At 43.6% G+C, this 18,069-nt stretch overlaps 1 protein-coding gene across 12 annotated transcripts in view; it reads right to left on the bottom strand.

Moving 5' to 3' along the window:
- Nucleotides 1-88: 88 nt before the first annotated feature.
- kmr (kramer) overlaps nucleotides 89-18,069 on the bottom strand; it is a 59,752-nt gene continuing 41,771 nt past the window's right edge. For 4 of the 12 annotated variants that reach the window (XM_065217043.1, XM_065217044.1, XM_065217038.1 and 1 more), the window contains exons 2-5: nucleotides 13,095-15,474; nucleotides 12,707-13,016; nucleotides 12,089-12,637; nucleotides 7,455-11,235 (exon numbers count right to left, since the gene is read on the bottom strand). In XM_065217043.1, the coding sequence (XP_065073115.1) occupies nucleotides 7,757-11,235; nucleotides 12,089-12,637; nucleotides 12,707-13,016; nucleotides 13,095-15,474 (6,718 nt within the window). In that variant the 3' untranslated portion in view covers nucleotides 7,455-7,756. Of the gene's footprint in view, nucleotides 3,100-3,432; nucleotides 3,760-3,965; nucleotides 4,078-4,160; nucleotides 4,437-4,496; nucleotides 5,757-5,814; nucleotides 6,046-6,104; nucleotides 6,411-6,715; nucleotides 6,854-6,962; nucleotides 7,346-7,454; nucleotides 11,236-12,088; nucleotides 12,638-12,706; nucleotides 13,017-13,094; nucleotides 15,475-15,579; nucleotides 16,645-18,069 lie in introns of those variants that run through there. The other 8 variants (XM_065217048.1, XR_010517423.1, XM_065217046.1 and 5 more) reach the window with 8 other exon arrangements.

Here is an 18,069-nt window from a genome sequence, read left to right on the forward strand (position 1 = left end):
CAACAATGAAAGAGCCATGGGGGAAGGTAGGATATTTCTCACCAGAAAACAAGAAACAGTGCGCACACAATCGCAAGCACCGCGTGGATAACGATCACTGAAGTAGTATGTAATTTATTTGTTTATAGGTTTCGTGTGGTCATTATCTAAAACGCTTTCCACTATATATCAATGAACGCGGGATTAAAACTGCATCACTGGTGTAGGTTTCCTTCTGTTCTTATGCTCGCCGTACTGCATGTATAGTTTTTGTTTTGTTTCTTGAAACGGGTAGTAACTATGTGTTTCTAATTCAAAAGGTATTGTATGTTTGATGATTTTGTTTTTATTTCCCATATTTCATGCTTTAGCTGAGAATATGAAGAAGGTGAGCGCTGATCTGTAACTTATAGCTTATTTGGTTGCATATAAATTAAACTAAAACGAGGTCTATGCTCTGTTGCCCTGTTAGCTTTTAGATTTGTGTCTTCCCTTCTTCTGGTAGCTTAGCGATTACTTCCGTTTAACAGCGTTGCTTGCGTAATACTAACTTTATACTTTGCTCTTGTATGCATATAAACATTATTCAACGGTAAACTCCGCGTAACGACGTTCGGAATGATTTTCTCCTTGCTGATGCACTTATGCTACATTGATTCGCTAATGTCTATCATTAAACCGATAATCTTTTAAAAACGACAAAAAAAATACAATGATCCAAATTATAGCACCTTAAACGAAATAAAATAATCTTCACGTTCCCTATCTCCTCTTATCCAACGCTCCGTATTGGTAGGTATGGCAAATTGTTGTTCTTGTAATGTACAGGTTCGCGCGGAGACGGGAGGGGGGGAATCCCGAGGAAAGATCACGCGATCACGATCAACGTGATCACCGCGCATATTCCTATCGATCTCGCGCATTTTCAACTCACTCAAAGCAAAACAAAATTAAATTTTATATGAAATTATTTCGAACGAACCATATAAGTTTGTGATTATCTTAAAACGAGGCAATAGTTTTCTTTTATTGTGTTTCGTGTTTTCGCGTATGGCCAATGGGGTTCAATAACAAACAAAAAAAAAATAGGCGCAAATAAAATTATATGGGTAAATAACCTGCTACTTCCGTGCAGAATTGAACAAAATTTAGTAAACATAATTCAACGACACGCTGAGAATTGTTTTTTGGGTATGTGATATGCATAGATTTCGATCCTTCTTTCACGAGTATGGGGGCATATGTCTTTGTGTTTGTATGCGTGTGTGTCGCACGATAAGCCGATTTAGCAACTTCTGCCAATTAAGGTTAGGTTAGGTTTTGCAATGGTACTTGATGTGTGTTTGTTATCATGCTATGCGACAGTACTGAGAGAAACCCGAGGCTTCTAATTTATCGTAATTTAGCTATCAAAAGTCTTGTTTGTGTAAAAGAACCCTGTAAATGCAACTTCATATTGTTCTTGGTATTTATTTTTTTTCACTTATAAGGATCGTTGCCCTCGTACGCTTCCGCTCAGGTGCTACCAAGTTAGGCCCTGTTTTGGTTGTTTTAGCTTAATATAGTTTTTCTTCTTCTTTCCATCCAGCGATAAGCTCTGCAACTGCGAGCGATACGATTTCTTCACATTGATTGTTGGGTGCTACTAGGGGTTGATTGATGCTTCCACAACTAACAACTTAATACTGCTACGAATGCAATGATGATATTGGGTCAGGTTTGGGGTCCATAATTGTTTAGAATAAATGCGATTAGGTTTAGTCTAAGTTTGCTATTTTGGTTTATGTGTATATTTTGTCATGTTTGCGGTACGTTTATTCAATTTTGTTTTAGTACTTTTCGAATTGAGCAAGGTGTATTCTTTGTTTTCGTTTTCAAATTGCTTAAAATTGACAAATATAATTTTCAACACGGTTTTGCATAGGAATTTATCTTTCAAGGTCCGTGTGTTTGTCTGTAATCATAGATTAATGCTGCTTTGAATGCTATCGAATGTCAGCTGGAAACAAAATTCAATACCAACAGAAACTTAGGATCTCATTCGATAATTTTTCAACTAAACAACCACACGTACCTCGCTGCAAGCGCCCGTGCAATAGTGGTAAACTCCATTATTCGTAATGATTGATTATAATATTGTTATGGTTCTTGTTCCGTTCCTCTTTCCATGGTGGACCTATTCTATAAGGTCAATAACATGCGTTTGTAAGTTATAGTAGTACGTAATTCCATTAAAACATGTTGGTATTTGTGTCTGTGTATGTGATTATTTGTTCTCTTCGTTTAATGTTTACGTGTGTAAGTACCGTAATTGACGTTCCATTATTGAATTTGTTGCACGTCACTGCACTGTCTTTTGCAACCGATTGATTTTTTTGTTTTAAAACGTTATTTTATTCCCTCAATATCCGCTTCGCTTGATTTAGCTAAAAACGTAGTTTTCTTTTTACAAATGTGCATTCTCTTCGGTAGGGCTAAAGTTAGAGATATTATTAGACGCTGCGTTGAACTATATAAATTAAAATCGCATGTAGTTGTAAATTAGCATGTTATCAATTGTTGATTCTATTGCGATGCAACTAAATACGGTTCTATTTATCTTTTGTTCTCTTGGTTTCGACTGATATGCGTGAGTATGCTGTAGTGTTATGTATGCGTGTGTGTGTGAGTGTTCCGTTTTTTGTTCTGAAGCCGAGTACTTTGTCTGTCTCTGTAAGCAGTGTTGCCAACCGATGATGGACGGATAAATCAATTCAATTGTTCCACATTTTGCTCATTTTTTGGTTGTCTGTTATCGAACATCTTTCTAGCAAACATATCAACAACGATTATAAATCTGTATTGGATGATAACTTGTACATCTGGAAGCAATTTTAGCGTTGAAATCCTTTATTTTTTTTTTCATTTATGTGAAATAGTTTTCACGCTGCTGATACAGAGGCAACGGCTCGGGCGGTGATTCCGTATTGTCCGAATCCTCCATTTCGCTGCGATAGTTTTCGTCCTCGTCCTCCTCGTTGTCGTGGCTACTTTTGCGACTGCTTCCATTACTGCCAGTTCTCAACAAACGTGCCTTCTTTAGCTTGCAAATGCTCGATGGCAGCACAGCCGTGGAGTTTTCTGTTCGATTTATGGATTGCAAAAGGAGGGAAGGAGGAGGGATCTCGATCAAAATTCAGTCGAATAGTTGCGCTCGAAATTCAAAGAGGAAATCCTTTTGTAAATAACTCTTTCGAAAGAATATGAGAAACAGCATGCAAATCATAAAATATTTAGAAAAGAAAATCATATCGATGGATGATTACACTTTGGATTCGAGTGTCGAATTCGGTGTGTATGTGTGGGGTCACCCAAGACTCGCACGGTTGACGTTTGAATCCTGGATGCCGCTGCGTTACCACCCTCAGCTATATATTATTAACAAGTTTCTCATGTCTCATTTGCAATACAAACCTGCATTTTGTTCCTGCGGAATATCGTCTGAATTGTTCGGGCGGTAGTATCGATGTTGTTGTTGTTGTTGTTGTTGGTGGTGGTGGTGTTGTTGAATGGTCAAGCATTGGGAAACATTCGAATCGGTTGATAGTCATGAATGATACACATTTAGGTGACAGTAGTAGTAGTAGTTAAAGATAGTTAGCAAGTCTCAAAACTAAAAAACTCAAACTAGAAGCTGCTCGAACTCAGAAATGCCGCATTCAATAAATAATATAAACAAAACGAAACAACAGTGCGGTAGCTAGCACTACTTTTGTATATTAGTGGCATGGTACGGATTACCTAATGGATGAGAGAAAAAAAAAACAAACAAAAATAATAAAAATGAAAAGGAAACCATAACAAAACAAACATTTCAAGTTTTATTGAAATCCACAAAACAAAAGTGCAAACCGAACTGTTGAATGAGACAATTGGATAAGCGAGATATAACAACAGAACGATTATATGGGTGCGTGCAAGAAACCTTCACGGATCGCTGCACCTACCTGCCACAATTTTGCTCATCTGCATGACCTGCTGCGCCAGAATCTGATTCAACTGCAGCAGGTGCTCCCGTTGTCGCTTCTCCGCATTGGCTGGCTGGTTCGGAGAGGTGTCCTACATACCGACAAATGACAAACAAAACACCATTCAATGCATGACCGGCGACGTGTTTATGGTTCACGATTTTGGATACTCACATTTCCAGCGATTGGCGTCTCGGAAAGCATCTTTTTAATGGCTTCCACTTTCTCCTGCCGCCGCCGTTTCTCCTCCGGGGACAGTTCTGGTGCCTGCTCCGGGACGTAGCGCTCAGGTATCAGAATCTTGCTCGGGGCTGCCAGTAGCTTATCAATAGTGTGTTCGGAAATCTTTTCTCGAGGCCCGATTGCCGATCGTACAACATCCGGAGCGTTCGACCGTGGCCTTATGGTAACCTCCAAATCAACATCATCTCGAGCTCTCCAGTTGATGTTCTGCAACAAATATCACCCATAATCTACATTTTCGTTCAATCAAAAGTAAACTCTACTCACATTCTTATTCATATCGTTCTCACTTTGCAAAATCTCCAGCTGCTTAGCGGTAACGTGATGTGGCGCTGTGTGATGACGACGTTTCTCCTTTGGAACCGATCGGCGGTGTTTGTTCTGCTGAGCCATATGTTCCGCCTTATCCTTCTGTCGTTCTACGACTAACGAACTGTGACCATTACCGGCACCGTTTGCCGCCTTTTGCTGACTCTTTGATTCCGTGCCATTGCCACCCATTTCGTGAATTATCTGCTTTGCGGCTTCGCTTTGGAATACGGGACTTTGCTCAGAATTCGTTAGGCTCTGTATCGACTCCGTTTTGTTACGCAGTCCAGGTAGTTCTGGGTTCACCAGTGCAAAATTGGTTGCTTTATTCGCCGAAGCCGAAATCGTTTGACGATCACAACCGGAGTACAAATCTGCCTTACGATCTATCATCGAAACCGGATAACTATTGTTACCATTCGCAGTCATGCTGTAGTAATCCTTCAGGTTGCTCGCATACGATTGTACATCTTGATTTTGCACGAACGCTTCGTGCGTTTCGTAGCCCCGGGGTAACGACTTCGATCGGTGATAGTTTGTGTAATCTTCAAAGATCTGAGCTTCCTCTTCCAGTACCTGGTCGAGGCTGTGCGTCGAAGTATTGCTACGATCTTTCTCTCGATCTCGATGTCGTCGCTCAGATTCTCGCTTCACTATCCGAACGGTTTTAATTTCCTGCTTGTCATGATAAGCGAAAGGATTTCCACTGGAATCTTCCAACAGCTCATCGCTATCCACACTGCATGACTCGAAACCTTCCGACCGATCGTTTTCAATCCTTCCGAGCAACGACGACGAAGACCTATCGAGCATGTTCAACGATGAGTTACTTTCACTTCTACCCCCATGGTCCCTGCTAACCATCGAATCAAGATCGGTCTCTACCCACGATGTACTGTGCGATCGTTTCTTGATATGAGATCGATTCTCACCATTTTTGTTGTTAATCTGCTTGTACAGCGTATCCGAATTATCGGTCAGCTGTCGTACGGCTTGACTGAGTTCCTGACGTTGGCGTTGCATATCGCCAACTAGTAGCTGCACTCGTCGCAACTCTGACTCCAGTACGGCACTTGCCGTTCCTACGTACTGACCCTCTTGGCCCGGTGTAACATGTCCTTGGGGTCCCTGCGTATCACGTGAGGCTTGCAACTTCTGTCGTAGTACGAGTAGCTCCTGTTCCAAGCGAGCATTGTCAGCAACGGTTTTCTCCAATTTCTAAAAAAAAAGTAGTCACATTTATTCATGCACTACAATGTATCGCTAGGCAACGAACCTTTGAGTTTTCTGCCAGCAGAAGATGCACCCGCGAAAGTTCACGTTCCAGTGTATGCTGTTGTTGTCTGGCAGCTTCCACGGCCATTGGCGGTGCATCACCCTTCATTATCTTGGCTTTCAATCCACACAAAGCCCGTTCCAGATCTTCCTTGTCACGTTGTAAACTTTGCAGGGTACCGGATTCTTCCTGCAGCAGTTGATCGATCTGATAGAGCTGTTGCACCTTGGACTGAACACAAACATAAAGGGTTAGCAAAGTCAAAATTACCGTTACACAGTGTGACCAACCTGCAATTCCGAATGGTTAGGACTGAGACGATCCCACTGCCGTTGTTCTTCCTGGAGCAGACGTCGTTCCTGAATCCGTTGGTTGAACTCTAACCGATCGAGCGTAGCCGACTCCGAGGTGTGGGTCTTCTGCTTACCCGGAACACCACGATACAACGTTCCCAGCTTTACCATATTGTCTACCAAGTTGATCAGTGGTTTTTCCTTCTCGTACTGCTTCTCCAGCTCCGCCAACTGTTTCTTCAGCGCCTCCAGTCGGGCCAGATTCTCTGCTCGCGTTGGTCCGTCAGATGTACGTATCGAATTCTGAAAGCAAGAAGTCATTTAGGCTACGGACGTTGGAACGCTACGGTCAATCTCGCTGCTTGTGTATTCATTTTGAGGTTTTGTGAGTATCGCCAAAAGTAGGATGGAAATCCAAGAAACGGGTTAGGTCCGCCACCAATTTTGACCTGTACAACAACGTATGTGTGGGTATGTGATTGTGGACTGTGGGGGGTTAGTATAATTTTGGGTTGTCCCTAAGAACGTTTCCAACTACACGGTTAGAGTCAAACGCCTTGCACCAAGTAAGCTTTTGCACAATTAATAATCGAAAAGTTCACAGTAACCTGATTATCGTGAATGTTTGTGCAACACTGCTCGATTGAGCGTGCTGTATTGCTGTTCTGACGTCGCAACTGTATCAACAGCAAGACTAGTTCTTCGTGAGTACGATTCAGTAAATCCCCGGCGGACATTTCCAAGGTCTGTGAAAAACACGGTTCATTCAGTGTTGGGGATAACAAATGGAGGTTCAGTGTAGATTTTGTAGTGAACTTGGGGTGGAATGGTGGGATCTCATACCGGATAACTTACTCTTAATTCGGACTTGTCATGACTTGGAGTCAGTTGTTCACGAGAGGTAAAGATATGTTTGTTGGCCATAGGCCATTTCTCCTCTGGTGATTCCTGGTTACTGAGTGCGGCCAGGCTACGATCGATGTCCTGAAGTTGATAGTGCTGTTGAAGATTGATCTCCTGGGCCCGTTGCAACTGGGCTTGCGTGTACAGATCGTGGGTAGATTCAAAGCTGATATCAGGTCGGATGTAGCTCTCCTGCTCTTGCTGGTAGTAGTACTCGGTCTGCGCTGGGTCGTAATATCCCCGAAATTGTGGATCCAGTCGGTAGTCCGAGGGATCCGGTTTCACCGTCAGTGGCACCTTTGGAATGTTTTTCACGTTGCGAACTGAAATGGAAGCTGGAAGTATTAAGAAAAGTCTCTCGTTTAAACACGCGGGGTTTGTCGTCGAATGCTTTTGTGAGTTGTTCAGTGGTCTGAATTGAGAAGAGTAACACGGTATTCCATATCTGTTGTATGTCTTGTATATTTACAATTCTTCCATTGTGTATATGAAATCATTTTAAATTTATTGAATAACATATCACTCTTGTGAGGTTAATCTATCATAATTTCCTTTAATCATCGCATATAACTTTTCACTGATTGGCAATTGCTTGCATGAAAATTTGGCCTTGCTTTATTAATGTACAAAGAAATTATAAATACATACTGTTGACCTTACCGAATTAATGGAATGCTTATGAGATACTTCTTAGAAATCTATCGCTTAACAAACTGTGCGTTTCGTCGTTATTTGATTGATTGTCGTTAGTGTGTTGTGTTACTGTGCTTTTTGTGAACATGTGCATCCGACGACGTTGCAAAGACATGGCTGGACCCGGGACTTGGCGTATAATCATTGCTATCGACCGTTGTGGAACTAGCAGTTTCAATGTTACTACCAGTAGGACCCACTAGCGAGCTTGCTTTAGATGTGCTAGCGACCGTACCCTTCGCAGCCTGAAACGATCCATCCAAACCCAAAGAACTTTTCTTCTTCCTCAACGTACCCTCTCTACTATTGGTCTTCTCTTTATTCGACTGACTGCGATAAAGGTCCCTCGTTTCTGATTCGAGACTTTTGTTCGTACTGTTTACTAGTCCACTGGACATCAGGTCCCACTGTCGAATGTTCTCCCTATCAATGTCATACTTTGTCTCGTCTCTAAGCACTTCATACATGTCTGAATGCGTATCCGAAGTCGCAGAGTCTGTAGCGTTAGTATTGTTGGCTAGCTGTACGTAAACGTCATTGTCATCGCTAGAACCTTGAGATTTGTGTTGCTTCTTCATCAATTGAGTTTTGGTCAGCAGTTCATCATTTACGTAGGTGACATCCCGTGTAATTGCCTTCCCCGCTTGGCGTTGCAAATGTTTCCTATTCAACGTAGATATTTTTGACTGCATCGATGATCCGGCACCAAGATGATCGAGGCTCTCCATTGACTTGGCATGCATGTGGGAAGCTCTTCGTAGATTATCGCGCCACAAACTGTCCTCCTCCCACAGCTGATCCCCGTTGGCAGACATGTCTGTTGCAATATTCAAACTACTTTTCGATGCCGGATTCTGATTGCTTAAAGCTGCCAATACCTGATTGCTAGTTGCGCTATTACTTGATTTCAATATCGATGCTAGGATTGACGTAGAAGAACAGATTTCTCCACCACTAATTCGCGGTTCCTCAAGCTGACTAGGCTTATTGTTGATCAGCTTATTGCTATAGTAGTTCTTACTGTTGGACGAAAGAGACACTTCCAGCATCTTATTTACGTTTTTGTCTATCATACGATCCGATTCGTATATGTTTCGTTGATCGATTTCGTGATCTTTTTCGGCAGCCGTTAGTATGTTAGCTGCCTTGACGTGGCTGATTGGGTTGTGGATGTGGGAGATACCCGTTTTTTTGACACCGACATCTCGTTGGTTGTTCAGTTTCAGTGGATATTTGATTCTACCTAAATCCGTTAGCTTACTTATATCCGAAAGGGACGAATCCCGGCTGTGAAGATCCGAGTAGTAATACGGAGCCGAATCCGATAGGTTACTATTGCCACGACTGTGCGCCGGAGTGGTAGTTTGTGTCAAGTCGAACACCGTGCACGAACTTCTCTGATCAAGATCCATGGAGGACATCGTTGTTACCGAATCCACTATCTCTATGTTCAAATTACTTCTACCAGCGGCCATAAGATCTTCCGATTCGCAGCGCGCATCGTGAATGGACAGATTCTTCTCCTTCAATGGTGACAAGGTCACTTTTTCGTGCGACGCTACATCCTCCAACGAGTCGTAGAATGCTTTCACTTCATCATCCGTACGATTACCTACATTCGATTTTGCGCGTGGCTGTATTTCTACGTTTTCATAATAGATATTATTGTCATGACCATTCTTGAAACCATCCATCGTTGGTAGATTCGTCAAACTGTCATTGATCCAGCTCATCCTACTGGTGCTGGTCTTCTCCGAATTAACATACACGTTTTCCAAATTACCTAGATATTGATCAAAACTGGCGTTTGAAACAGTTTCGTCCAGAGTAAAGTTTCCCAACGCTTGAATTTCATTCAAAGAATCTTCCGAAATCGGTCGGCGTTTGTTCCGAGTATGAATGTCCATTTTCGAGCTACTTCTGCGCAGTTCAATCGATTCCGTTTCCGATAATGATGTCGAAGTCCGACGACTTAAATCATCTGCGGGAATTTCAGTTCGCAACCGTTTGTACAGGTCGTATTCGGACGATGTGTTCGAGCTATTGTCATACCGAGCGTCCATGGTATAACAGGATCCCAGATATAGGTTACTCTGTAGGCTAGATCTATTGGACTCGTAATGTTGCTTCCCGGACTGTGACTTGTTATCGATCGACCCGGCAAGGCTCGTTTGACTCGGTTGACGGTGATCGGAAGTATTCAGTAGCGAACAGCGAGAGTTCGATTTTGAACCAACTGATTTGTCTCGTCGTTTAACAGTGTCATAATTTTCGGAAAGAAACATTTCATCACTATTGTGCTCATCCAACGGCAGAGCCGTAGTCGGAATCGGAGGCGGCGACACAATCTCACTGTCCGAGCTATCCATGCAGTCCCCCAAGGGAGTGCTGCTGCTTGCTCCCAGATAGTAGGACGCCGGTCGAAAGGTATCCGATAAACTGAACCGCGATCGAGCGATGTTGTCCAGATCTTTCGCAGATTCGTCATCTGCATCCGAGCTGTCGTCATCTTTCAGGTAGCTATTGTTCGATTTCAGAATATCCGGGAGGTCGTTTCGTTTGTTATGCTTTTTGGTCAAGGTATTGCGGTCGTTTTGTTTCTTTTTCAGTGTACTGGTGTTGGATTCAGACGTTGGCTTTCGATTTCCGCTTGGTAGTTCGGGTTTTTCCTTCTTCTCCAAGCTGTTACTGCTCAACTGGGAAAGCTCCATATAGAGTGGTTCTTGATCGGGCTTCGGAGGACTGTTCTGCACCATAATCATTTCGTATGTCGATCTGAGGTCGTCCCCAAATACACACTTTCCACTTTGACCGTTGGTCATTTCGATGTATGTGTTCTCATCTTGAACGTTTGCGTCGGTAGAACCTTTTTGAATTGAATTAAGAATATCCATTGCCGTTAGCTTAAGTTCCGAGGAATCTGATGTGTTCAAAACCGGTTTCTTTGGAGTCATCGGCATGTAAAATGATTGATTTTCGTTGCACGCATCGTCTATCAGTTGCAAGTCCATACTTCCATTGTTTTCAACTTCTTCGTTAAGGTCTGCTTGCAGGGCCTCTTCCAAATCCTCGTCTGTATATTCGAAGGATTTTTCGTCATTATCGTCTCCGTCTTTCTGTGCATTATCCAGCGTTTGATTATCTAAACTTAACGTATGAGTATTGTCATTGGTCTTGGAAGACTGCTTAACCGGGGATTTGAGTATTGCATTGTGATCGTAAACTGGTACGTACTGGGAATCAGGTTCAAGGGGAAGTAATTTCTCCTTAAAACTGTTACTAGATAAATGCTTAGCCATGGACTTGGGGGTGGAAGACCCAACGAAGGAGTTATTTTCGTAAATGTTCGAGTCTTGATCGATAGCGAAATTATCCACTGTGTCGTTTGCGTCAAAGTCTGGTAGTTGTTGTTCTTTAGGTTCTAGATCGGACGCCTCAGCTGCGGGTACAGTTTGGCTAGTTTCTAGCTCTGCACTCGCGGAAGCGGAAACATTTGGGGATGACCTTCCTGCCGGCGTAATTTCTGTTCCATCTAGGGGTTGGTAATATAATACAGATAATACAGAGCATAAGATATTGGTTGTGCGTGGTTTTGTGATTTTTGTTTGTTGGCTGGAAGAAACAGTTGGCAACTACATACGTGGTGTGGTTTACTAAACGTTATTTGGCAACAGCTGGTTTTGATTTTGATAGACAGAATACGGAAAGAGGTACCCCCAACCAGTAAAATTCAGATCTACGTGGAAGAAAACAGCCGAAGGTGAGTAGAATTTTGATTTTGGTGTAAAAAAAGGTATGACTCGTTCGTCTCGATTAGATTCGGGATTCAGGATTTGCTTTTTGGAGCTGTAGTCTCGTGTTTAGTCCGTGCCAGCAATGCTGTTATGATTGATTTTGTATTATGTGTGCATATGTTTGGTTGTGCTGAACGACATGTTGTACGCGGCAGGAAGGTCGTCATTATTGTTAATCCATTCGCCAGTCCATCGGTATCAGAGAGGGAGAAAGGGATTACTAAAATATTGACAACAGAATGCGATGAAAAGAATAGCAAACTAAAATTTCAAACAACATAACGAACAACAGCTTTTCAAAGCAAATCCAGAATTTGTCATGTAGTAAATTAGCTACAAAGGAAGGAAAGCTACAATGCTAAAGCGGAGTGTGTTACTCATAGAGCGGAAACTGTGTCCAAATCGGAGCGAGGATAGAATTTAGCTTTGTGGAGCACTGTGAAGTCAAGAGGTTATTGCGATTAGTACGAATGTACACTGGAAGAATAGGAATCACTACAATTAAAACTTGGTTAATGGTCAGTTCTAACTAAATGCGACTAGAAAAGAAATGGTCTACAACAGATAGGAATAGAAAGCTGGCAAACTTACCTTCATCATCGGATGAATAGCTATTGTACTCGAGGTTAGTTTTGCTATCCATCCGTTGGTGTTGCTGTTGTAACTGTTGTTGCTGCTGCTGCTGTTGTTGTTGTTGTTGTTGTTGTAAAAGGAGCTTTTCTTGTTCTAGGTACATATCTGCCTCCATTCCCATGTGTCCCGGTGACTTGGCTAGGAATGGATTTCCCCCGGTCGAACCCGGTGAGCCAAGGGCTAGCTGATGTTGCTGGTGCTGTTGTTGGGAAATCTTGCGCGTCAAAGGAGACTGAAGCATACGTTGCTTCCACTCCAGTAGACGTTTCATCGATTCTTCCCGTTTCCGTTCACCATCCCGTGCGGATGGGTCCTCTTCTTTACGAGGTAGACGTGCACTTGCCGACCGGAGGAATTGTTCCTGCTGCGAAGGGTATTTCTTTAGATTGTTCATGGTCATTCTCTGCGTTCGAGGAACACTAGCTGACCCATGTGGTAGTTCGTCTCCATAGTCAATCCGACCGGCATAGTAACCGTCTCGTGGTACTGTACTAGAATTGATGACTCCTGTGGATGGGACAGGAGAAAATGTTGTCAGGTTGTTTATGTTTATTACCCTGACAGGGTGCTACTTACCTTGCGTCTCATCGCCTCGTACTTTTCCAGACAGTCCACCTGGCAGATTGGCCGCCCGTTGCAGATAGGATGCACTTTGCATGCGCATTTTCTCCGCATAGCTTGCCTCGGAATAGTAGTAATTATCGGGTGTGCGGTTGATATCCAGACTAGATTTGGGTCGCGGTGCCCTAGCCGGTTCGTCTTTCTGTTGGGTTTTGATTGGATTGCGGGCTTCATAGTCTAGAAAATCGGCCGAGTGCGGTCTCGGTATGGTCGATTGAACAGGTCGAGCTCGCATTTGTATGTGCTGTTGCTGTGCGGGTGAGTTCTAGTTGTGAGTAATCGAGTAAATGTGATCAATGGTTAGTGACAACGAGTAGGGAGGGGGCGGTTAACAGGGACTTACCTCCAGGTAGTTGGGAGTGTATCTCAGAGGCATCGCTGGGTTTTGACTGTTTGATTCGTACCGCAGTGGGCTCATCGGACGACGATAAGCTGCAGACGTCGCTGCTGCTGCTGCTGCTGATGTTGCTTCGTCACCTATGTTGGGCGGAAGTGCCTTAGAGAGCATGGTTAGATTGTAGATATCCTCGTAATCGGACATGTGCTTCTCCAAGGCGGCACGAGGTGGACCGTAAGTATCCGGCGTCCTTCGATCGGCATTCGGGTACATGAATGGATTGGTGAAAGCACGCTGTTGCTGCGGAGTTTGTTGCACTGCCAATTGCTGCTTTTGTTGCTGCTGTTGTTGTTGTTGCTGCAGTTGCTGGAGTTGTTGCTGTTGCTGTTGTTGTTGTTGGATCAGCTTCTGGATATACAAGTCTCGTTCGATACGCTTTGCGTTTCCGTACACGGCATCGTTGTAGTTATGGCTTGGTTGTGGTGCATTTGGTGGTGGATATGCATTCGGATCGTACGCTAACTGATCGTTAAATCCTCGCTTGATGAGAGGTGATTGTGTTTGTACGAGGTTGGGATTGTTCATTACGTCTGGGGTCTTGACTCCGTAGATTGGATCGTTCGGTCGTAGCTGCTGCTGCTGCGGATCGTGGTCGTATCGATCTGGTAAATGTTCCGGACTAGGTGACGAATATCCTCCATCGGTTGCTCGTCTTGGCTTTGGTGGAGCATTCGCATACAGTGGTTGAGAACCACCGCCGTTGTCGGACACCGGAGTTACCGGAGCTTGCATTCCACCCGTTTTACACACCTGCGATTGATAGGTTTGTATTCCGGAGTCGCTATTATCTCCACTACGAGCATTGTTCGATGGAGGACTAGTTTCTGACTCGCTGCTGCCTTGCATCATGGTAGCTAGAGTTAACATACGGACCCAGGACGTCATTAGTTCGGCCGTTTCGGCAGCAAAAATAAATGTTCGCATATTGGTGTGTTCACACTTGAACGCGAACTTCCGATATACCTTGTCCTCCGGGAAGCACGCTGATATTTTATACGACGGCAGTAGGACCGTTCCCAAAAGTTTTTCCTCTTCCTGACTCTTGTAGTAGTACAGAATGTACTCGGCAAGCACGAACCAACGCCTCCGCCAGACCTTCAGACCATCGGAGCCCTGTTTGTACAGCCAACCGGACATGGTGACCAGTGCATTTGGAGGTCGTTTGGTGACGGGTGATTTCAACGTATGCACGGGTCCACTTTTCCGTCGTTCTAAACCGTCGTGTGAAGGCGAAGATAGGGAATCTGAGTTGGGAGACTTCTGGGTTTGAGATTGATTTTTTACACCGCTGATTTGTGTCTGGCAAGCCTGGTTTACCACCTGTCCAGGAATGTTTTGCTGAATGATGATCTGGTTGGGAGCCGGCGATTGAAGATTGTTTGGAGTTTTAGGATGCATGTGCTTCTGTTGGGTAGCCTGATAGAAGGCTTCATTGATTACGTGATGATTTGTGGCAGCAGTAGCACCATAGTCGTGAATATTCGGATTAGCGAGTTTCATCGGACCTTGGGCCGGCTGAAAGTGACTCGTGAGATTCAGGCTAGAAGGAGGTGCATTCCGATTTTGGTGATTCTGTTGCTGGATTTGTTGCTGATGTTGTTGGGAGAGATTCTGAAGAAGATTCTGTTTCAGATGGTAGTTAGGAACCGGAGGGTTCAACTGTTGTCGTAGAGCGAACGTTTGCTGTTGATGAGCGAGAGCTTCGGTAGCGGTTTTAATTTGTGCTTGAATTTTTTCCCGCTGCAGTTGTTGGAACTGCAGTTCGAGTTTGGTGAGAGGTTGCTGCTGCGGTTGATTCGCATGAGTATGTTGTGTTGGCCTTGGAGCCGTTTGATACAAGCGTTCCCGCTCGCCACTGCCACTAGAAGGGGAACTAGTTTGATAGATTTGATCGAAATGGTAATGACTTCCGATCGTGTGATGGTGCTGCTGCTGTTGCTGTCCGACATGACTCGAGCTGGAGTATTCGCTAAGATAGAGGCTGTTGCTATTCGATTTGGGACTACTGTGTGCGCTGAGATGTTGCTGTTGTTGTTGTTGTTGATGTTGTTGCTGCTGTTGCTGCTGTTGTTGCTGTTTTTGTTGCTGCTGCTGCTGTTGTTGGGGTCGTATTTGGTGTGGGTAGTTGATCTGTGCAAAGTTCGATGCAAAGCTCTGATACTGCGGATGATTTTGGAATACTGGTGACCTTGTAGGCCGATAGTCGTTGTTTTGTTGCTGAAATGCTGGAGGTTTCGTTTGTGGAATCGGTGCAAGATGTGAGTTGGCCTGCTGTAGCTGTTGAAGCTTTTTGCTCTCCATGGTAGTGAACGTGGGTGGATCAATCCTGCAAGAAAATACCACGAAGCAGAGAAAGTTTCCCAATTAGTATTCACCACAAGACGAGCTATTTGAATTCAACGTATGCGCTACTGTGTTTGCGGCAGCTTACCAATCCCACAATTGCCAAAGACAGCTAAACATTGTGTGGCTTTTGCGTTTGCGACACTTTTTATAAATTATTTCTACACTAGTATCTAATCATTACAATGCTAAAACGAAGCGCTTTCAATTGACGACCGTGCATGAAAATGGCAGAAATGTCTAATTGAAATTCCATCACATCCTTTCCTGAAAAAAAAATACTTGCGTCAGAGCACTGGAATGCAAATGAAACGGCGGCGAACACTCTTGACATGAATTCCCGAGTCATTTATTACTGCCAAATGCTGGTGGACACATGCAAGCCTTTGCTGCGGCAAGCGTATCGAATTTTCTTCTCCTCAATTCACACACTCACACACTTTTTTTCTGTCTCCAAAACACAATCCCGTCGCAATCGAAGACTTTAAAATATTTATGTGCAAATTATAAGTCAACGCCCGTGCCATGACCCAATTCGTTGGCACCAGTACTGCACTATTCCTTCTCAAATCTAGCAACGACCACTTGTACTGAACTTTTCAGCAAACATCCAATTTTCCTTAATATTTCGCATCCAGAAAAAATGAAAATAATCTCTCTACACACTAGAGAACCAGTAACCACTGTACTGAGCGGAGCGCCCCTCTGGCGAGTAGCAAGCAGGCACTACTACGCGTAGCATCGCTCCTGCCAGCCTGCCTGCCGACCGTAGGAAATTTTCCCCACCGAACATAAATCGATATTTTGCTGGCAAAAGCACTACTGTGTGTACAAATCATGGGCTGATGAAGTGAAGGAATGGCCAAGACTTCTAGCTAATAATCTGCGCATTTTTCTTTACTTTTGACACAAAACTGTCAGCTCTAGCATTTCGATAGCTGGCGGCCAACACTAAATATCAACTATTCTTGGCTAGGCGAAGGTTTTTCCTTGGCTTCGTCAAAATATAGCTCACATCTCCTTCTCTAAATTAGGCACCTGAACACCTCTTATAACTACGCGCTGTTGTATACAAATTTTTTCGTCCGATTCCTGGTGACGATGATTGTGATCTGAATGAAAACTGATGCTACCATACACACCAGAGTGCCCTGCTATTTGCAGCCTACCACTAGGCTCTCCCAAAAATCCTATCCCTCTCTTGTTTTGAATCGTTTTCCTGAGCAACCTGCTTGACTCTCCCTGCCGTGCATGCCATCCATCAATCCTAGTCCGAGGAAAGTAAATCCAAGACACACTGACTGTAGTTGGTAGACTGTTATGGATTTTCCGATTTTTGTTTCGAAACTGTCGCGCCAGCAGCCCAGGTCTGTGAGTGGTGTTCGAAAAAAGCTCCAACCCACCACCACCCGTCGTCGTCCCCTACCATCCAACAATTGACGATCATAACAACAACGACAAATACAACAGATCGCACGCTGGTTGATTGGTACGTACGTGCAGCATAAATTATAATTGAACCGGAAGGGGCGCGGAGGTCTCCCTTCACAAAAACCGAATGTCGTGCTTGTGCATGCGAACGAATGAAATTGTATACAGTCCAGAGAAGAAATGGTGTTCAATGTTTGAAATACACTGTCAGATGAGATGAGGTGATTAAGAAAATGTCCAGTACCAAGTCATTCAAAAATCTACAGGACATGGCATTCAAGTTTTCTAAATTGAGGAAGGTGGATTCCTGAGGGCATCGAGTATTTCTTCATTGTGGTGTTTTGAAGGTGTGTTTTTTGTGGAGTGTAATTGACCTTTCTAAAATTTTCGCATTCTTTTTAGAAAAATTTTGGTTGTTTCTTATTAATTTTAGCGTTTCAAATGGTATATTTTAGGCTATATTTGAATTTTCATTGTGTGCATTTTAAGTTTTAAGCTAATACAGTCAACTCTCCGTATCTCGATATTGAAGGGACCATCGAGATATGGATAGATTTAGATATAGTACAAGAAAACCCTGCTAGACCATTTGAAGGGACCGAAATAATCATCGACAGAAAGAAAATAGTGGTCACATAATATGTAGAGATATAGAACATCGAGATATGGAGAGAATGTATGGGAAACGGAACGTTGTCTCTGTTCGCAGATGACATATCCATCGTCTACAAGGGTAGGGTCATCGGAGCGCTGACTGCCAAACTTCAGAGAGGCCTGGACGTCTTGTCTGAATATTTCAACAGCTGGAAGATCCGTATCAACGCGGCAAACACCCAGGTTCCGTCGGAGAATAACAAGATCTGCCTGAACGGCACAGTGGTGGAATGGTCCAAAGAGGTCGTGTACCTCGGGCTAACACTAGACAGCAAGCTTCTTTTCAGGGAGCACGTTGACAAAACAAAAAACAAGTGCAACATCTTGATAAGATCGTTGTATCCACTTATCAACAGCAAGTCAACCCTGTCCCTGAAAAATAAGCTTGTTGTCTACAAACAAATCATCTTTCCTGTAATCGAGTACGGTATGCCAATCTGGGAGAGTTGCGCAAAATGCCATCACCTTAAACTCCAAAGGATCCAGAACAAGA

This window comes from Ochlerotatus camptorhynchus, unplaced genomic scaffold, assembly GCF_037179485.1.
Source record: "Ochlerotatus camptorhynchus isolate MF236.1 unplaced genomic scaffold, CSIRO-AGI_Acam_v1.1 ptg000070l, whole genome shotgun sequence".
NCBI lineage: Eukaryota > Metazoa > Arthropoda > Insecta > Diptera > Culicidae > Ochlerotatus > Ochlerotatus camptorhynchus.